Genomic DNA, 20,607 nt, shown 5'->3' on the forward strand with positions numbered 1-20,607 from the left:
CAGTAGTGTGCAGTGAGCGTTGTATAGTGTTGATTATGTAGTATATAGAGTAGTATACAGAGTAGTATACAGAGTACTTTGTATTGGAGTTGCTTGTCTGTTTTGTATGGTTTAGGTGGCGAAAAATTTGCAATGACAAAGATGGAAGACCCCAAAAGAGACGAGTTCAGAAACAGAAACAGACTGTAGATAGAGATACAGCTGGGTAGGCGAGACGACCAACGAAACGGTGCTGTTGTAAACTGAGACTGGAAAGAGTCACTGAGTGGTTAAGTGAGGGAGCGAGTTTCCTGTTGTAATTGCGACATTTTCATGTTGCTTAGAGGGAAGCGGCTATACTCGTACGTCAACTGCAAAATTGCGACATTTGTGGTGGCAGCACGCGAAAGCAAAGAGTAGAGGAGGTAAACAAACAGAGGAGAAGAAAATTTGCTTTTGACGGGTTGCTGGAATGTTGTAGTAAGGAAAACGCGACACAGTTGTAGTGAGAGGGTTTGCTTGTGAGTTAGACGTTTTACCGTGGAAATTGCGGTTAACTTCATTAAGTGTTTTGAGCAATTGTCAAGGCATCAAGGAATCAAGGAAATTACTAATTCAGGTTTACGTGTCTTACCAAAGAAGTTGCTGGTGCAAGTGGGGTTATGACAATATAGCCAAGAAGTGCAACATATCGACACTTTAAGCAGAAACGAAACTGCCTACTTACAAAGAATTGATGGATATAAATGGCGGTGTCTGTTAATGGTGTTTTTCTGGTGTTTTTCGATTACTGGCTACACTACCGAGAGTCTTACTGAGATGATTTAGAGAGCTTACCACGAGACAAATGTCTACCGAGAAAAATGAGCACTGAGACCTGTAAAATTACAGTACTAAAAAATTGAAGAGAAGCTGAAGGAAAGAACTTGAACGATACTTGGAGTATAGACCAATCAACCACTCATAACAAGTACCAAAAACAAGCAAAAAGCTCATATATTTACACATAAAATCATGTTTCCGACTCGCATACCAAGAAATCTCTCCCGCCCAGGGTTGAATCTTGCAAGATCATTGTATTCTTCTCCCATCTCCCGAATTCAACACAAGGGTAACTATAGATCTTCGGATTCCACAATAGACACAGATGAAATCCTTACCGATAACAACCCATGGTCACCCACTTTGTACAACGATGTCGTTAGTGTACGTAAAGCAGGTTCCGTGCGGTCCACTGCTCTTCCTGAAAACTTCAGATTGTCCTATCTGACTCTCTATGAAGCACCTGGATCGAAACATGTCGCTATGCTAAAGAGATTGACCTTGAGTTTCGCTGTTTTAGGAGTATATGGAGCAAAACTCTTCTATGAGTCCGCTCAATTCGAAGATATCTATGCTATTGGTACTTTGATAGCCACTTCCGCTCCTGCTCTTGTAGTTCAGTACAAAACCAGGGACTACGTAACGAGAATCTTCAGGCTCTACGACAAGGACAAGCCCCAGACTTTAGAGAACTTAGTCAATGATGAAAAGTTGATTTGTGAAAAGTTAAACCTCACCGGAGGAAAGACCTATAACGAACTCTTGCATATTTCGGGAAATAAGCTGTTAGTAGTGCTGAAGCGCCCAAAGTTTCCAATTTTGGCTCCATATTCAACCTGGGAGGAAATTGATCCAGAGTCCAAGAAGAAGAGACACTTCTACATCGTGGATAACATGGGAGGCATGAAAATGGACAGAATTTGGGGTATTGTTGAGCATAACTCGGGGGTGAATAACGGTCGTTATATGGACTCGGAGTTAAAGGATCACTAGTGGCAAAGAAAATTGAAGAGCTTATTTCGCTTAATTTCGTGGCAAATCCCCATTCGTTATCAGTTTGATAGCAATACCACCAACTCCGGGATTAAGAAAATTGGCACTTTTACCTCGTCATAAACTTCAAGCACCATCCACTGATTGCAAATATTACATCCAATAGATATGCACTCACGTGATGACATTCCTCAGGCATAATTTCGCCTCGGTGAAATTTTCCGTTACATCCCAATGCGGCAATATGTGATGGCATCAGAAGCATATGGCTTGGATGTTACCCCTTCAGCAGGGTGGTATGGTCGTTGATATGAGCGGTTACAGCAGCATATAGTGTGAAGCAGTCACTTGAATTCATTTGTAACCGTTATAATTAAACCCCCTGGCAAACTGCAACACGCACCGCACACACAACATATAGAACACATAGCATCAACCTTGTAAATAAATATCTCCAGGCCTTTACGTCGCTTAAGTAACCGTTTGAGAGGTTGCACTGGCAGCAGTTGGTGTGCACACGACCCCTTTAATTCGAAATGCATGTCACTATGTACGGCTTTCGTATCGTATGGGAATACGATCAGTGATAAGTTCCCCATACGTGTCGAGAAATAGGAGTAGTCAGTGGGGTTGCCATTCATATCGAGAAAGTTTTCGATTTTTGAATAAAGCTGTCGAAATCACTGAGTCATATTGGTGGAACTTGGTAGAAGTCGTGAGTCTTTTTTTGCATTAATCGTAAAATTACAATAGATATAAGCCATGGTGGGTCTGCACACGTTACCAAAGGGCCCTATGGGGTACTTTAATCCCACGGCCCCTAATCGCTACACTAAGAGGCATTCCCGTAGTAGTCTGCCACGGCCTGCTGCAGAAAAGGATGCAGCGATCAAAGAGGATGATGAAGAGAACGAGAAAGGTGATGACGACAACAACGACGATAAAAGCGACATAACGGAAAGAAGGAAATCGGTACCCTTGATCGAGATCGAGGACGAAACAGAACATAATACCAAGTTGAACGCCTTATTGTATCACACCAGCGAAGAAACTGTGGATATGTATAAGCAACAAAATAACTCATCGGATCTTCTAGGAAGACTCTACTATGACGACTATGATTCAGATTCGCTCACTTCGCCGACGTTGTCAACTGTGGTTTCCCCACTTTTATCCCCAGTAAACACTGGCGGATCAATACCTCCAATAGACTTCACATTACATCCAGCACTCAATGCTTCAGCTTCCTTGTCAACAAGCTTGTCTTCAGCACCAAGATCGTCATCTAAAGGACGCCCTGGATTAAGCAGGTTACTGTCCTTTGAGAGAGGAGTTTCATTCGACACTGCTCAAAATGAGCATAGAAAGTCATTGATTATGAAGGTAAAACATCATCAATTCAAGTTTAGAAGAAATAACAAAACATTTTTGACCGGTTACAACAATGATTTAGAATCCTTACGAGCAATTGAATGGTTGTTTGAAGAAATGGTTGTCCATGGAGATACGATCGTCGTCTTGCAAGTGTTGAACGATAAGCAGTACGACAGTATAGATAAGGAAAAGGCTAATAAAGCACTTGCGAAGATTGAATTATTGAATAGAAGATTGAAGAAGGTTTCTATGGTTTTCGAAGTGGTCATAGGAAAACCGCAGAAGCTGTTAAAGAAAGCAATTGATGAGTATTCTCCTGCCATGATGATCATTGGTACTCGACATTATGACGTTAGAGAGACAAGTCACAGATCCTTCTTATCCAAGTCTTCAATGTCAAAGCATTTCTTAGAGTGTGCATTAGTACCTGTGATATTAGTGAAACCTACTTATCATTGCGTAGAAAACTTGGAACATCCTATCCAAGACGAGAAATATTTCCAAAACTGGATTGCTAGTGTGGAGGGTAGCACCAACCCAAAGGATAAGAGTAAGAGAAAGTCTAAGATAGCGTTATTGAGTCCTACTATATCAAGAAGCAGTTCTTACACAAGCATAGCATCTGCTGTACCAGAGAGAGGCCCATCATCCAGCATAGATAATCACAAATTTACGCGACAAGAAGCAGAGAATGAAAGAGGAAGGAAGAACGATACTGATAACACATTGCTGCCACTGACATCAAATTCGAGATCAAGGTCTAGATCAACTTCGAAATCCCGTGGTTTCGCCAAATTTTTTGGACATTAATAAAAGAAAATAAATAACGATAGTTATATATAGTATGAAGAACAACATGTACATTTAGGATAGACATCCATAGAAATAGATACAAATTCATAACAGACCAGTTGAACGGCCCAGTTATCATCATAAATGGTACATGTTAATAACTTGGCGTTCCTGTCTGCAAAATAGATTAGATAAGTGGAAAATGTTGACTACCCTAAAACTCATTCAAACCGATATCAGTAACATTAACCGCGCATCATTCATCATTGAAGATTTTCACGTGACCATATATATCAGCGGCATGGATGCATTTTCATCAGCATACCAGACTATACTGTATAAAAGGCTATACTGTATAACAGACTACATATACTCATTTGTATCAGCTGGAATCAGTTGAAACCTTCTCCAAAGGAGGGGACGAAGTAAAGGAGCAGCTACGTTTCTCAGTTAGATCTGCAGAAGCTCCAAATAGATAAAGGGAAGCAGGAAACAAAGACAGGAAAGTCTCCGAGCCATGCACTATAGTACCGTATCAGCATGCAACAAGAGCTATGAAATTCTAAACAAAGATGTAGATCTGCTTCTACTCCTATTCCTTATTCCTACCGTGCAGTACTCACCAACAGCCACTACTAACACACCGTACTCCTCCTGCGCCATACTACGACTAGCCTCCTAAGTCGCTCTTCGTAAGGTGGGTGGATCTTGAATAGTCAGGACGTTTGACTCGTTATCAGCTAGTAAGCACCAGTGCTCAATCTACTGTCAACCCGCTCGTTTCCCATCTCTCTCTTTTCTCCCTTCTATGCCTTCTATGCCTTCTCGGTGCATGCCATGTTATTAATTCCGTAGCATTATTAAACTACAGTATGTATGTGGTTGTGTGAGACTTTTGGTCCTTTCTAGTTTTGGAATACTCAGTAGCTTCTGGATGTTTCTTTTCTGTTCTGTTGCTTCCGTTCTATTGCTAATGCAGTCTTTTGTCTCTTTTCTTTTTGTTTTCTCTCGCTTGATGGTTTTCGATTTGGTTTCTTTCGGGTCTTCTGGTTATTCTTGTTCTACCTCTTTCTTCTTTCTGTTCTTTCTCCCTCTCCTCGCTCTTTTGTTTTTTATATCAACCGCTGCTCCGTAGAGCTCATCTCATTTCTTCAGCAGTTATCCGTACCCGCTCGAATCGTAACCACTGGCCTTCTAACTATCCATCATGTCCAGAAGAGTGGTGGGAAACCCCACCATCCTTGCAATTGACGCCGTCTCACTTGCTATAGGATTTTACGGTATCCACTCCAATATTTTGACCATCGAATTACCCGACCATTTGGCCAAAGCCGGCCACTGGCAGTTCTTAACCAACCTTTCACTCGTATATTCGCTATTTGTATTTCTTATCGGTTTCGTGGCCCATTTGACTCGTTCCCAGACGTTGTTCGATCTCAAGAACAACATTCATCCCATTGGTCTTGCTTTAGAGACCATCGTGGCTATGATTTATTGGCCACTTCGTATCTTCTTTCTCCAGTTTCTTACTGCAGACCCTAGCAAATTCAATCTTCCTTTGTCGACAGACTTGTCTATCCATTTAATGCCCGTTGTGTCTTTGCTCATCGATTACTTGGTATTCATGCCTAGATGGACTATCAAAACTAGTACAGCCCTTGCGCTCATGGTTTCGTTGACTCTGGGTTACTGGTTTTTGCTCAAGTATCTCATAGACGTCGACAATGGAGCAAAATACCCCTATGCATTTTTAGACGTCGACTCCGACGAGAAGAGAGTCGTAGTTTTCGGCATGGTTGCCATAACTGCGTTCTCCCAGTTCCTTTTAATGAGGAAATTGTACGATTTAATAGTCAACTACACGGAGAAGATCGATGATGAGATCGATAAGGAGTTGGATAAGAAGAATCTTTAGTTTCAATATATGAGTTTGTGTTTGAGTACTTCTACTATGTAGTTCAGTGTACTAAGTATAATGAACCCGGCTACCCATAAAAGCCGGCATGGTGCCAGAATACCGTTCAAGAACGGATAGGGATATCTTGTGACACCTTCTTCGTCACTAAACACTATATATTCTGTATAACCAAAGTAAGCAGATATAAATAAAGCAGTCATAGCAAATGAGGCCCTTAATGAGATAAGTCTCTTTCTATCAAAAAGCAAGATAACGTATGGCAAAGCGTGGATTTTGAGGTCCAACATATACGACACCTCAAATGAATCGGTATTCAACATGTGTGGAAACACTAGAATCAAAGTCCAGTATGCTATTGTCACATTAAATTCTAAATTAGCAACCAAATGGTGGTAATAGGTTATTACCCCGGATTTCACCCTAGCCAAGTCCAAGAACAAGTACACACATGTAACTAACAAACTCAAATTTGTGAGGAACTGAAGCTGTCCTCCTTTTATCAAATGAGGCGGCAATGGAATGGAAAGTGTCTCATATAGCCCCAGGAGACATATTCCAAAGGCAACAGCCTTAATAACCACCTTAATCATCTACAATTCGCTGAAGAACCCGATAGACGAATCCATTGAAACCGAAGTGTTAAGCTTTTTAAGCGAGGAATATGAAAATACGGGGATACACCCAGACCGCAGTATATAATATTTGGAATATAGAGAGACCATACTTTCACGATATTAAGCTTTCTTGATTGGTTGTACATAGCATATGGATAGACTTATTCAGCTGAAAGATACGCTTAATTTATTAATACTAATAAACAATAATATTGACCAAATCTTTTCACGGTATTATACCTCCTTTCCGTAAACTAATCATTGCAGCGTTATTGATATGTCTGAACCGCAGACTACCAATTGGATTGCCTCCATACCATCTGGTAACAAGGACTAGAATGTTATAAAGATTGTTGTGGACTATTACCTGTTCCAAAAGTCTCGAACCTGCTCCCTTTTCGCCATTATCTTTATAGCCTTGTTCAACATTTGAGTATTTGGGCAACGATTCTTTGCGGGCAACCCCCCTCTTGATCAATTTTATAGTGTCAACTCCACTTGTTCCTATTTCTACCGTCGCAGTTCTCCATGCTATAATATGGGGATGACTTGCGTTCTTCGCTATTGATTTATGTTGTTGTATGAATTGATCCAAAACTAGTTGTACATCTTCGGGGCTCGAGATAGCTACACATCTCGCTTGAAACCGAGATTTACGATCCGTTATGATATCTGACTCGTTCCAGGAAGTGATAGAACTTATAAGCCTTCTAGTCGAAGCTAATGCCGGAGACTTGAATTTCGATGAACACAATGCATCAAAGTTACTTACCAACGGTGAGCCATAGCAACTGTATTTGTGAAATTTCACACTTGTCAACCGTGACCTATACATCCATAGACTAATACAAGCAACTAACCAAATTTACAGCGACTATGATCAACCAAAAAAGTTCATTGCATCGTACTTCAACACACCAATCGAAAAAGAAAAGAGAATTGCAACTTAATTATTACCGGAGCTTCAAAGATGTGCAGCCTAAATAGTAGTAAAACCAAAAGACCCATGACGCAGGATTCTATTCATACTGTACATAACCTTATACTTGAAGCCATTCAGAGAGTCAAACGATGGAGTAAGATGCCATGTAAAGGCAGACTAATTATAGAATAGGCCCTTTAAAAATCCTTGAATGGGATTCCATGAGTGAATATTAGCCCTATCTGAAGAAATCAACATTAAAAAAGGCATTACAAATCCAAATACTACTGGGTATATTCCATATCCTCTATCATTAAACAAAGACAGTTCTATGCAAGGTCCTGCATATACTCTCCTCTTAACCAAGCGACTTCGAAAAATTTTAGAGACTTTTCACTTTTACAGTGGTGATTACAGAGTTATTCGATATAAAACAAGCACAATGATCTATTTGAAGACTCTCTTGAACGTCATAGACAACTCCGGTGCCCAAGTGGTGGAATGTATTAAGGTCTTACGCCATGGCCCAAGAAACTTCGCCAAGGTCGGAGACGAAATCACAGTTGTCGTTAAAAAGGCAAGACCTTTACAAGCCGAGATCACAGGACAAGCCGCCAACAACAGAGTGAAAAGAAGAGATATCTGCCGTGCTATTGTAGTTAGAACCAAGTCTCCATTTAGAAGACCAGACGGTTCTGTTGTTAGATTTGACGACAATGCATGTGTTTTGGTGAACAAGAGCGGAGACCCATTAGGAACAAGAATCTCATCCGTCGTTGCTAAGGAATTAAGAGATTTGGAATTCAACAAGATCGTTTCTTTGGCTCCAAAGACTTTCTGAGTCCACACGTCGATAACAACATCGAAGTGTCGCTTTTGCATATCAGGACCTCGACAATACATACTAGCTCTGCGGAGCATTTGCAATACCATGCTTTCCTTTCAGAAGGAGGAACTGTCTGGGTTACGAATTTTACTTCTTGTACATATATCTTCGTTTATTTAATATAGAAATGTCATAATTGTTATATTTGTAGTCTCTAGAAGAGTCCGGATCATCAAATTATTTGCTTGAATCCGGGATTTCTTCTTCGCGTCATTGTTCAAAGGAATCTATAATCATATTCACCAGATGGAGAATATTACTCATATTCCTATCATTAGTAGGACTTGCCGGTACCACGCTTGAGAGATCGCTGACTGAATCGAGCAACTCGTCCAAATTCTGCCGTATCTTGACATCAATGGATGAATCAAGCTGACTACGAAGCGTGTGGATGTATTGTTTTTGAGATCTTTCCACTTTGGTGTGATCTGATCCCAAAATTGAGTACTCTTCTGGTAATTCAAGGTCTTCTTCCTTTTTATTCGAGCTGTTGCTGAATCTGTGATTAGAAGCTTCATTTGCAGGTTGTTTATTGTTGTCATCTACTGTCTTCTGCTCCCCGTTTGTAGCCTTTTTGCTCTTCAATTTCAGCAAGAGGGACTCCAATTGGGCTTTCACAGCAGCGAACATCTCGTCGTATTCATTTATCTGTAATTGGCCGCTCTGATTGGCATATCTCTCGTTTATATCCTCCAATCTCGTACTTTTCTTCGCTATGAGCGATTCATTTTCGTCTAGTAAAGCTCTCAACTCCAGCAATTGGGTCTCAACTTTCGTATCTGGCACCATGTTTGTCAGTTTTATACTTACTTTTCTATGTACTTGCTTTACCTATGTATTTTCTTCACTCACTCACTCACTTCCTTCTTACTTACTTACTTACTTACTTACTTACCTTCGTACTTACTTCTGGCTTACTTCTGACTTTATCCTAACCACTATTCTTTTCTTGTACCAACGACAAATCCTCTTCATCAATGATCCTTATCAATCAACGATTCTCTTCTTCAATTTATCCTCACAGATCTCTACCTACGTTATATCCCTTACCCTATTTCACTATTCAATTTCGCACCCACCACAAACAATCTCTTTTCCTGTTCTTTCTTCTCACTACAAACATCGTCTCACCCTCCATACAAACAACCCCATACCGGTGCGTAAACAAAAGACCTCCTGCGTAACTCGTGGCACTAACAAATCCGCTCATGCGTCAAAAAAAATTTCTGACGTCTTGCAACATTTCAGTCATCGTGAACACGTCAGACTGAAACACAAGTTGTGGTAAAGTAGCACTATCACATCCAGAAAAGCAACATAATGGCCGTGGAAGAGGTTACCGAAGCCGTGGCGCAATTGGCCGTCGACGACAAATCAGCCGCTCTGGAAAAGAAACCAGAACAAGCACCACAAGATGCTAAGAAGAACAACGATAACAAACAGGCCAAGCCTAAGAAGGAGAAAAAGGCCGCTGCAGCCTCCAAAAACCCATTATACTTAGACCCTCAACCTGAGTTCATTGAAGAGCGTATCAAGTTGTTCGACGAGTTGAAGGCTAAGTACGACGAAGAAATCAAGAACAAGGAACATAAAGCCATTAAGATTACTCTTAAAGACGGTACCGTCAAGGAAGGTGTCGCCTATGAAACCTCTCCTCTTGACATTGCTACTTCCATCGGAAAGTCTTTCCTCGAAAGACAAGTCATTGCCAAGGTCAACGGAAAGCAATTGTGGGATTTACCTAGACCTTTAGAGGACGACGTCACCTTAGACTTCTTGGACTTCGAACACCCAGAAGGTAAGGCTGTCTTCTGGCATTCCTCTGCCCATATCTTGGGTGAAGCCTGTGAATGCCACTACGGTTCTCATTTATCTCATGGTCCACCAACTGATGACGGTTTCTTCTACGACATGTCCATCAACAATGGTGAAACCGCTGTTTCTCAAGCCGACTTCTCCAATTTGGAACAAGTAGCCACCAAAGCCATCAAGGAAAAGCAAAAGTTCGAACGTTTGGAAATGACCAAGGAAGATTTGTTGAAAATGTTCCATTACAACAAGTATAAGGTTAAATTCATTTCTGACAAGATTCCAGACGGAACTTCTACCACTGTATACAGATGTGGTCCATTGATCGATTTGTGTGTGGGTCCACATATTCCTCACTCCGGACGTATTAAGGCTTTTAAAGTCTTGAAAAACTCCTCTTCTTACTTCTTGGGTGATGCTACTAACGATTCCTTGCAGAGAGTCTACGGTATCTCTTTCCCAGACAAGAAGCTTATGACTGACCACTTAAAGTTCTTGGCTGAAGCTGCTGAGAGAGACCATAGAAAGATCGGTAAGGAACAAGAATTGTACTTCTTCAACGAATTGTCCCCAGGTTCCGCTTTCTGGTTACCCCATGGTACCAGAATCTACAACGCTTTAGTTGAATTCATCAGATCTGAGTACAAGGTTAGAGGTTATGATGAAGTCATTACTCCTAACATGTTCAACTCCAAGTTATGGGAAACATCCGGACATTGGGGTAACTACAAGGAGAACATGTTCTCTTTTGAAGTCGAGAAGGAAACTTACGGTTTAAAGCCGATGAATTGTCCAGGTCACTGTCTTTTATTCAAGTCTCGTGAAAGATCTTACCGTGAATTGCCATGGCGTGTTGCCGATTTCGGTGTTCTTCACAGAAATGAGTTCTCTGGTGCTTTGTCTGGTTTGACCAGAGTGCGTCGTTTCCAACAAGATGACGCCCATATCTTCTGTACCCAAGAACAAATTGGTAAGGAAATCGCTGGTTCTTTTGACTTCTTGCAGAAGGTTTATGGTACTTTCGGTTTCGACTTCAAGATGGAATTATCTACCCGTCCTGAAAAGTTCGTTGGTGAAGTTGCTACCTGGGATGCCGCTGAAGCCATGTTAGAGAAGGCTTTGAACGAGTTCCAGGGTGAAGGAAACTGGGACTTGAACCCAGCTGACGGTGCCTTCTATGGTCCAAAGATTGATATCATGATCAGTGACGCTTTGAACAGATGGTTCCAATGTGCCACTATCCAATTGGACTTCCAATTACCAAACCGTTTCGAATTGGAATTCAAGTCTGAGACCAATGAGAAGGGTGTTTCTGTCGGTAGACCAGTCATGATTCACAGAGCTATCTTGGGTTCTGTTGAGAGAATGACTGCTATTTTAACCGAGCATTTCAAGGGTAAGTGGCCATTCTGGTTGTCACCAAGACAAATCTTAATTGTTCCAGTTGGTCCAAAGTATAACGAATATGCCCAGAAGCTTCAAAAGAAATTGAATGACGACTACAAATTCTACGCTGATGTCGATGTCAGTGGTAACACCTTACCAAAGAAGGTCAGAACTGGTCAAGTCTATAAGTATAACTTCATTTTCATCGTTGGTGATGAAGAAGAAAAGAGTGAGAGTGTCAACGTTAGAAACAGAGATATTCCAGAAGATCAAGGTAAGAACGCCATGGTTTCTTTCGACGAAGTCGTCAAGCAATTGATCAGCTTAAGGGATGAGAAGAGAAGGGACAACAAGTTGATCTAAGAATCTAATTCTTAGCACGCAACTAGAGCTATCTCTCTTTGAGGTTGACGTATCAGCCATGTCTGTATAGACTGACAATGCGTGCTATCTACCACGATGTCACGATTTTCTTAACCAATCTACCCTATGTATAAATCAAACTATAAATACCATTACACTATAACTAATCGTGAATAGAATATCAACCTTGTAAATTGCCATTGACTTGTAGATGCAAAATATGATATATGTAAAATTTGGCTGCAATGTCGAGTAAAGCAATGTCGTGATATGTTTTCTGGGAAAGGACAATTTTGGCATCCATGCCTCAACATATTCATAACCTGGACTTCTTTTGCATTTCTTCGAGGAATCCTAAATTTCTTTGTATTTTGTCTTTAGTGTGTTATCAACGATTACATTTTCCTATATCATGTCAACTCAGGACGACTGCTCGGTATCAGCATCTGCCACAGCAACGGACAATCCTTTGCTTCAAAAACTTGGTGCCGACCAATTCCGTGCCAGTGTTAGATTCTATGAAGCAGACCAGAAACTTACCCCGGAGGACCGTAAGACTATATCAGATGATCTACAATCGATACTTTTGAGAACCAATTTTTATGGTTATGGATCCTCTATTTTGGGCTTTGCAATGCCAACATTATACTACAAGCTTAAGGGAGTTAAACCGCCACAAGTAGTGGCTCCTGGATTCCGTCCTTACACCCCTCTTGTACAAAAGCCTTTCTTATCGTTCATGGTTGGTTTAACGGCGCTATTGATCACTAACCAACAAGTATGCAAGTATCAATTCCAACAAAAACTCAATTCCTTCCAAGACAGATATACTGAGTCGAATCAGGTCGATGTCTGGAAAGCCATGGACTTTCACCAAGCCGGATTGTTCTACTTGTACTACTTGCGGACATCTACAGATCCGAGTTTTATAATCAAGGACCCCAGAACATTCACCAGACAACAACAACACGAGGTCCATGTGATACCTCCTAGCCAGAGAAGTTCTCATTTCTCAGATGCTTTGGGCTTGGGACACAAAAAGCACAGCGACAACGGTCAAATTCAAGGTGAAGGCTTGTCCCATTGGGACCGTATCAGAATTGCCAATGGATTTGATATTTCGGAAGCTCCTAAAGAAGATGCTGCTCCGAGCATTAAAGCACCAGAAGCTCTGGATTCATTCGTTGAGGACGATATCAACGAGTTAGACAAGAACGTGGAATCCAACAGCAATGCTCCCAAGTCTGCTTGGGACTCTATCCGTAAGGGCACGAAGTAACCTAATCTGTAGTTTTCCTTGCAATTCTAACAATTCAACTCTTGTACATACCCACCATAAGTATATATATATCTATATATATCTATACATATATTTGAACATCTTACTATATGCTACCATATGGAAGAACATCCTACCGCAGTAACAACACTCATTCTATCATCGATTTGGAATACTTCCAATAACATCCTTTCCGCAATACTTAATCCCACTTTTCACTGTGTGCGACACGTCGCTCAAACTCATAACAAGTCTACGAACAATGTTCTTAGTATGTTCTTAAGTAGATTGATTTGAAATTGGTGTTGATCTTAGTTAATATTATATAAGACTGTCAAGAGCATACTTTCACAAGAACCACACAAAACATGGATGCATTCAGTGATTCTGGTGAACTTTACACCATCCGTAATCAATTCTACACTAACCAACACCATAAGGTTAAGTCGTACTCGTTGAACCAGTTCTCTCCAGAGAGCCAATTGAAGGTATTGGAATACCAAATCAGATCCACCATTGCCGTCGAAGAAGATGCTTCGCAATTGATCGAAGAAGGCAAATCGAAATTTCCTGGTAACGAAGACCTCTTCCAGTTGCTCAGCGCCTGGGATGACTTAAAGTCGTTTGGTACTGATGACTCTACCTACTTCGACGATATCAAGACTGCCAGCTACGAATTACAGGCTGTTTTGACCACCATTTACTTGGTTAAATTGGAAAAAGATATCGACCAAGCAATCACATTCTTGACCAACTACATCGACAACGCTAATACCCTCAATAAGTACAATGAGATAGAACCATTCTTGATTCTTGTCCAATTACACTTGATCAAGGGTAACTTCAGCGCTGCCAACAAAATCTTCTTGAGCTTCAAGAATTTCCCAGATTCGGCTAGAGATAATATCATCTACCAGGTGTTGGAGTCGTGGTTATTGGCTATCAAGGGTGAGTCCGATAATATTAACAACTCATACTACTTCTACGACGAATTGTTATCCACTGACTTCGACGACGATCCACAAGGAAAGTTCAAGCTTTTGAACGTTTTATTCGTTTTAACTATACAATTGAAGCATTATCCAGAAGCACAGGAGTTATTGACTCAAATCAAGGCTTTGAACCAGAAGCCTAATGGAGACTTCATTGCCAACCACATCACTTTCGATTACTTGGTAAATGATGGAGCCAATGTTGACAAGTTGTTGGTAGAGTTGAAGGAAGCAGAGAGCGACCACCCTCTTTTGAAAGACTTGGAAGAGAAAAACAGTGTCTTTGACGAAATCGTGGCAAAGTATAGCGTTTCTGCTTAACTGTGTAGATATAGACCAAAATAAATAAGAATTATAATAAAAACTTTAATAAGACCTGTAGTGCATTGCCTCCGAAAGATCACTTGGCCCTTCCGTTTCTTTGATTTTGTTAATTACATTAAATTATTTTATGCCAGTAAATTTCCGAACAAACTCTATATTGCTATGAATTAAATGAATTATATGCCTAATTGGCTAACCAATGTCTCATTATACTAACCCAGATGTATTGGAACATACTAGGGTGTTTCGAGTAAGCTTCTAGATAAATAATATCGCATTGTACTTCGTATTTGTCCAAACCTACACATATCCTTCTGCTTCGAAATCGCAGTTCCTTATTAAACATGAACCGTGAACCATAACCACTCAAAGCACTCAAATGAAATGATTATCTCTAATATTGAAGCTAGTTCAACTCTTGTCCATTGGCTATTCTTCGATCTTAACAACTTCTCCATCCTCATCCAACTTCATTCCCTCTGCCAACAACCTCTTTTCAATTTCTTTCAACTCATTTTCCTTCTCCAAGAGCTCAAGTCTCTGGTTGATTAATTCTTGGTGTACTCTCTCTTCGAACTTCTTCAATCTCTCCTCTTCGAGCTTGATTTGTTCCTCCTTCAATAAATAGTTGGACTCTTCTTCGCCATTCTTAGCATCGGTGCCATTGGCGTCCTTATCACCATCCTTGTTGTTGATGTATTCGAATTTCTTTCCAGAAAGTGCCTCAGTTCTGTAGTTCTCATAAATAAGGTCATGGGTCAACTCCTTGAACTCGTTTAAATGGGTAATCAACAAGACATTCTTCAAGATTGTGAAATCGTTGATGTCTGGATTTTCTACATTGATAGGCTTGCTGTGTATAGGGTTGAGGATTCTGAGCTTGACCAAGTCTTCGTCTTCGTTTGAGCTTTCTTGGTACTCGTTAGCACCAATAACGGCAAAAGGAATCAATGAGTTCAAGTATTTGTTGTACTCTATGATTTCATCATCAATGTAGTCTTGTTCGTACTCGTACTCGTTAAATTTGTAGTAGTTGATGCCGTAGTTGTTGAAATCTTCGAGGATCAACTGTTTGTTCAACTCCAACTCCTTAGGTGTCAAGGAGTCAGCTTTAGCGATAATTGGGATAATGTTTACAAGGTTGTTGATGTGTAACATGAACTTAACATCAATTTCACTAAGACCGTGTCCAGTTGGGTTAATCATGTAGATCAAGACGTGGATTCTTCCATCCTTGAAACGAGGGTTACGTTTAACACGCGATTCTTCCAATAATACTTCGTCGTATTGGTGTCTTATGAAATCAACAACGACCTTGAAGTCGTCATCACAGTTGATCAGGTTGGCAAAGTTTGGTGTGTCAATGATGTTCAACAGGATCTTATGGCCCTCGTTGTCCTCCAACTCAACATTCTCGTGTCTGAGAGTGAGCTTCTTGGAAAAAGGGTCCTGATTGGCTGTCAGTGAGGTAGGCACTATGGAGTTACCGCCACAAAGGGTGTTTATAAGAGTGGAACGTCCGAGACCACTTTCTCCCACAATCATGGCCAGGAAGTTAATCGACTTCTTGAGAGTCTTTCTCTTACGGAGAGCAGACGACGACGCATTGTTGTCTACGGAATAGTTATATGTGGGTGCAGCAGCCATTTTAGCGGTGAGTACGATGGATTCTGTGCGCAGAGAGACTGGTTGGAGCGAGATCAAGAGATATCACCGGTTATATATCTAACGCCTAAACAATGTCCACCACCGATAATATTTATACCACCAAGAGTTTTCCCTAGTTGTTGTTATTATTGTTTCTGTAATCTGTTGTTGTGTCAAGTGAAATAATCCTGTCCATTGATCTGTTGATAGTTTATTTGGTGTGTACACGCATATGAGACGACAGAAAAGACACGTATGAAACTGCAAAGTGTAGTAGCAGCGAACGAAAATAGGTGAGGATCAGTAGGAGGCGGATTGCGGGTTGGGCGTTGGCTGGTAGCGCCCGTGCATAACGGGCGTTGAGGTGACGGGAGAGAGGTGGTGTTTTGCAGCTGAGGGTGACAGCAGATCATCAGGTTGAAATCGGGGAGGCCATGGTAGGCGGTGAATGCGGTTGTTTGATAGGCTGGGGCCGAAGATTGGCGGTTGGGGACGGGGTGTTCCTGTGTTGTTATTCTTGGACAGCGTGCTAATTTGCTAGTTTCTGTATGTTTACGAATAAGATGGAGTGTACTTTGGTTAACGGTTGCCTGATTGGGGGTGTTGGTTCCATTTTGGCTAGGAACGGAGAGGGGCAGCCAGGCTAGTGCTTGCTAGAAGAGAACCCTTGTTGGAGTAACGAGATTGATGATAAGAGACAGAAGATGCGTTCGTTGTGGTTGGCCATGAGGTAAGGGGATAATTGAAGAGCAGTCGATATAGCTTGAAAAGTGGCTTTAGACGCTTCGAGTTTTGCCAAGAATCGCTAAACCTAGACGGATAGTGCTTTTTTGCGAAATATTAACGAAACGATGAAAAATTATGGAGTAGGAAAATACAGTGTAATGATGGGTGCAAAAGGTAGAAAAGATGTGAAATCTATGTTTCCTAGAATAAACCTTTTGTCAAATTTATAATCAGAAGAATTGGTGTATTCCACCATAGTTTCAAAATCCAGTACATTGTTCCATATGATTTAACAGGAAACCGAAGTTCAGCGGACTCTACAGCTACATGTCGACTCAAGCTATGATCTTTAAATTCAATTCAGAGTTATATTTAGACCATCGCTCTAATTGTGAACCTTATTTCCAAATTGGAACTATATCTCTCCATGGAATCATAGACCTGTTTTACATCTATATGGGAGTCGTATTAGGAAACAAGAAAATCCAAATTCATTATAGCATGTATTTGTGTTTTCTTGTACTGTCTCTATATTGGCAAGGGCATTACTTCTACATTTCCTGTTGGTCTATTGGAAACGTGAGGATCTTAGAAACGCAACTAGAACAGCTACACCTACTCCATTCTCCTCTCACACCACCTCTGCACGGCGAATATATATCAGAGGTCTATACGTCGTATAGTATTTCTCGCAAGCCTCTCTGAAACCAATGTTGCGAAATGGCACAGCGAGAATCTACCCATCAAGGCTGAATCTCAAGACGGCTTTCCCATCCATATTTCGGCGCAATACCCATCCTAGCCGTTCCCATCTAGACATCGACCGACTACTGACCGACACCCCTGGCAATCGGGTATCATGGCTTCGGTTACTTCTTTATTACCGACTATGACCATCAGGAGGTGTAGGTACAAATCCACTCGCACTGGAGTTCCCCATGGAGAGAAATGCAGCACAGTACCAAGAGCAACTCCACACAGTAGACATACTGACAGCTTCCAAGAAGGGGTGGGGAACATACGAACCCCCCCTAAAGTTACCGACTCGGATGCTAAATAGAGGTAATTATGGAACAGATTTTTTTATCGTCCCGAGGGTGACATCTCCTGTCAACTTCCAGAGTGGGTGACTGAGCTATTTTTTCCAGGTTCCATTGCCGATACTGGGACTGGAAACGGACTTTTTTCTCACTATTGCGCTCTACTGGTGAAAAGTGCATGGGACGGTAGCCCTCATCGTATTGAAGACACTTTATATGGCAGCCTAATGGGCTTTACTTAGTGTCATTCGACGAAAATTGCCCCTATAGACCAAGTTAAAGGACGTTCGTTTCAAACCTCGGCAATTAAATATGGGTAACAGAAACAAACTGACATTAGATGTCACCCAACTTCGTAAAATGTTCCCCCTGTTTTTTTGTTGCTCGAGACGTCAGGATACTATAGAGCCTTGCGGCTAGGGTCATTGCGACCCCAAAATGAGAATATCTCTACACGCAATGGGGCACCGATCCCCACATTTTGCAGTCGTGCCAGATACTACATAAATATTAATATTAAGGTTATTAACTAGTGGCCATTGTAATATTGTATTTTTTATGTATCTCAGGCTTTTGCAATCCGAGGCCCCTCTATGTGAGCGCTTCTAACTACTATATTTCCTTTTTGGTATCATTAAATGCAGCGGAGTAGTCAACCTCAAAGTTGCCGAACACACAACTTAAAGCAATGCCGAGCCATGCTGGGAACCAGCCGAGAATCACCACATACCACGTCCAACATTGCAATTCACTCCAAGAAGTTAACAAACCCCTCATCAACAGTACCCCGTTCTCTGGATCGAAGTAGCTACCTGCCAAAAAAATAACGAAGAAAGGACTTGAAATGATCAAAAGCAAGCTGACCTTGATTTTTGCCTTGTCGGCCCTACCCAAAGAAACTATCTGAGATAAGGGATCCTTCTTCGATCCCTCAAAAAGCTTATCTTCTTCCAAAGCTCTTGCACTCTTCTCTCTGAGGCCTTGTGTTATTATGGGTTGGACGAAAGTCAATGGCAAACTGAGGAAACCAACTAACAAAGCCAAAGAGAAATGAACAATCAAAAGAGTAGTAATAAGCATTGAAATGAAGAATAATGAAAGCGAGATTAAGCCAAAAGTTAAAGGCTTGTTAAGCTTGAAGAACTTGAATTGCTTCTTCAACGTTAATGGCGATAAGGCAAGAATGAAAGTGAAGATTGACAACACTAGCAAGATTTGCAATACCACTTCATCTTGCAACTCCAAAGGTGTATTGATAGTCAATAAAGGAAGAAGCAACGATAACATGAAGCCTCCTAACTCAATTAGAGTAAATATAGTCAATAACCTTCCAATGTTGTTGACAAATTCACTGGCTTCAACCCCACTATTGAGTAAGCATCCAAGGGAACTGAGCGCAAATGATACAGCCAAAAATACTGCTGATGGTAAATATGTGGCAATTGAGACAAAGTTCTTCGAGGAGAGCATCAAGTAAAAGAAGAAGGACTGGTGGAACTTCTCAAGTAAGTTATTTACTGACCTGAATGTTGAATCAACCACTCTTCCGAATTGTGTTACGTCATGAGGTCCCTTGCTTCCCTTAGCTCTGATTGTGATAGCCTGAATCTGCCAGCCGGAAAATGACTCGCATCCAGGAACATTACGTCTCAATCCCGAGAGAGTTAATGCTACTATTCCACGAACCAATGTTCTCAATCTTGTGAAGTATGTGTTCTTAGTGAGTTCCTCTCCTGGGGTACCCTGGATAGAACAATGCAATCCTTCATGGTAGCCAATTAGATTGGCTGTGTTTAACAAGTCCAAGTTGGGCAATTGACCGTTTAAACCCTCGTAGAACATCTCGTAATAGTCAAAGTAGTCTCCATTCTTACCGTACTCTAATACTATAGCTGCTTCTATAGATCCAGCCGTATTCTCCAAAGACGTGTGATAGGCAGCAACCCAACTTCTGAGAGCAGCATGAGAATCCTCTGGAAATACAAATATAATATTCTTGGACCAGATTGACATTCGACTGAAATAACGGGCCAAAGCAGCAGCCAAAGCCAATGCACCTAAGTTATATTCTCCTTCTGAGGTGATCCAAGGCACAGTCAATACCATAGCTTCAGTATCGTCTCCTCTTGGAGCATGCATAATAGCGTAGAGGGTATCTTTTGTGAACCCATTGTGGTGATATGCTGTGACTAAACCTATATCGTTGAGCCATTTCTCCATTTTCAAGTTTCTCTGTTCATTGCTCGTCTGCTCAAGGAACTCGAGTTCTCCTCTATAGCCTCGTACGATGTTCCACTCACTTTCTCTGAAGTAAGACGTCACCTGCGACGGCATTAATGCATTTTCTGATATGTACGTGTTTCTGTAGTTGCCATCAAGTGGTAAAGACAAGAGCCATGATACACTGGCTACTGCCAACAAGAACGAAATGACAGGTAGGAGCTTAATGGCCTTTGGGACAAGCCCAAGCTTGTGAACTTTTCGTGAAATCGTTTCCGCCAAAGCCATTTTGTAACTTTGAACTTGTCAATTCCACTGTAAGCTCTTAGTCAATACGTATTACTTACACTTATCAACAACGTGAAGAACATACATTCATACATTCATACAAATTTACAGCCAGATCACTACAGCGCATTATTCATCGGAGTAAGTTTGTTCCTTTATATTGGTACGTGTTTGTTAGAGAGAGCAAAGAGACCCATGCCACAGTATAAACAGTGCACGCACACTAGACTTTT

General features: G+C 41.2%; 11 protein-coding genes across 11 annotated transcripts; 7 read left to right on the top strand and 4 right to left on the bottom strand. All coding sequences in view use genetic code 12, as the record gives it.

Annotated features, from left to right (window-relative positions):
- Positions 1-768: 768 nt before the first annotated feature.
- Positions 769-1,849, top strand: RJT20DRAFT_8342 (uncharacterized protein). The gene has a single exon (XM_064921237.1). The coding sequence runs from the start codon at positions 994-996 to the stop codon at positions 1,792-1,794; it is 801 nt and encodes a 266-aa protein (XP_064776766.1). The 5' UTR covers positions 769-993; the 3' UTR covers positions 1,795-1,849.
- Positions 1,850-2,556: 707 nt separating this feature from the next.
- Positions 2,557-3,978, top strand: RJT20DRAFT_4306 (uncharacterized protein; the record flags this gene model as incomplete). Its single annotated transcript, XM_064920118.1, has 1 exon — positions 2,557-3,978. One exon carries the CDS (start codon positions 2,557-2,559, stop codon positions 3,976-3,978), a length of 1,422 nt encoding a protein of 473 aa, XP_064776767.1.
- Positions 3,979-4,905: 927 nt separating this feature from the next.
- On the top strand, positions 4,906-6,136 carry RJT20DRAFT_8346 (uncharacterized protein). The gene has a single exon (XM_064921238.1). The coding sequence runs from the start codon at positions 5,168-5,170 to the stop codon at positions 5,873-5,875; it is 708 nt and encodes a 235-aa protein (XP_064776768.1). The 5' UTR covers positions 4,906-5,167; the 3' UTR covers positions 5,876-6,136.
- A 512-nt stretch (positions 6,137-6,648) lies between these two features.
- RJT20DRAFT_8348 (YigZ family protein) lies at positions 6,649-7,454 on the bottom strand. Its single transcript, XM_064921239.1, has one exon. It carries the CDS (start codon positions 7,325-7,327, stop codon positions 6,719-6,721), a length of 609 nt encoding a protein of 202 aa, XP_064776769.1. The 5' UTR covers positions 7,328-7,454; the 3' UTR covers positions 6,649-6,718.
- Positions 7,455-7,845: 391 nt separating this feature from the next.
- Positions 7,846-8,411, top strand: RJT20DRAFT_123777 (mitochondrial 54S ribosomal protein uL14m). Its single transcript, XM_064916037.1, has one exon. It carries the CDS (start codon positions 7,857-7,859, stop codon positions 8,253-8,255), a length of 399 nt encoding a protein of 132 aa, XP_064776770.1. The 5' UTR covers positions 7,846-7,856; the 3' UTR covers positions 8,256-8,411.
- RJT20DRAFT_137815 (uncharacterized protein) lies at positions 8,400-9,450 on the bottom strand. The gene has a single exon (XM_064918582.1). The coding sequence runs from the start codon at positions 9,087-9,089 to the stop codon at positions 8,511-8,513; it is 579 nt and encodes a 192-aa protein (XP_064776771.1). The 5' UTR covers positions 9,090-9,450; the 3' UTR covers positions 8,400-8,510.
- Positions 9,451-9,561: 111 nt separating this feature from the next.
- THS1 (threonine--tRNA ligase) lies at positions 9,562-12,110 on the top strand. Its single transcript, XM_064916038.1, has one exon. It carries the CDS (start codon positions 9,621-9,623, stop codon positions 11,856-11,858), a length of 2,238 nt encoding a protein of 745 aa, XP_064776772.1. The 5' UTR covers positions 9,562-9,620; the 3' UTR covers positions 11,859-12,110.
- RJT20DRAFT_123782 (PUP1 family protein) lies at positions 12,111-13,418 on the top strand. Its single transcript, XM_064916039.1, has one exon. It carries the CDS (start codon positions 12,271-12,273, stop codon positions 13,135-13,137), a length of 867 nt encoding a protein of 288 aa, XP_064776773.1. The 5' UTR covers positions 12,111-12,270; the 3' UTR covers positions 13,138-13,418.
- RJT20DRAFT_123783 (coatomer subunit epsilon) lies at positions 13,419-14,585 on the top strand. Its single transcript, XM_064916040.1, has one exon. The coding sequence runs from the start codon at positions 13,506-13,508 to the stop codon at positions 14,448-14,450; it is 945 nt and encodes a 314-aa protein (XP_064776774.1). The 5' UTR covers positions 13,419-13,505; the 3' UTR covers positions 14,451-14,585.
- CDC11 (septin) lies at positions 14,513-16,187 on the bottom strand. Its single transcript, XM_064921242.1, has one exon. The coding sequence runs from the start codon at positions 16,098-16,100 to the stop codon at positions 14,883-14,885; it is 1,218 nt and encodes a 405-aa protein (XP_064776775.1). The 5' UTR covers positions 16,101-16,187; the 3' UTR covers positions 14,513-14,882.
- Positions 16,188-18,389: 2,202 nt separating this feature from the next.
- Positions 18,390-20,450, bottom strand: RJT20DRAFT_123786 (GPI-anchor transamidase subunit). The gene has a single exon (XM_064916041.1). The coding sequence runs from the start codon at positions 20,372-20,374 to the stop codon at positions 18,479-18,481; it is 1,896 nt and encodes a 631-aa protein (XP_064776776.1). The 5' UTR covers positions 20,375-20,450; the 3' UTR covers positions 18,390-18,478.
- Between the last annotated feature and the right edge of the window lie 157 nt (positions 20,451-20,607).

Source organism: Scheffersomyces xylosifermentans (genome assembly GCF_036884685.1).
Source record: "Scheffersomyces xylosifermentans strain CBS 12540 chromosome Unknown RJT20scaffold_1, whole genome shotgun sequence".
Taxonomy (NCBI): Eukaryota; Fungi; Ascomycota; class Pichiomycetes; order Serinales; family Debaryomycetaceae; genus Scheffersomyces; species Scheffersomyces xylosifermentans.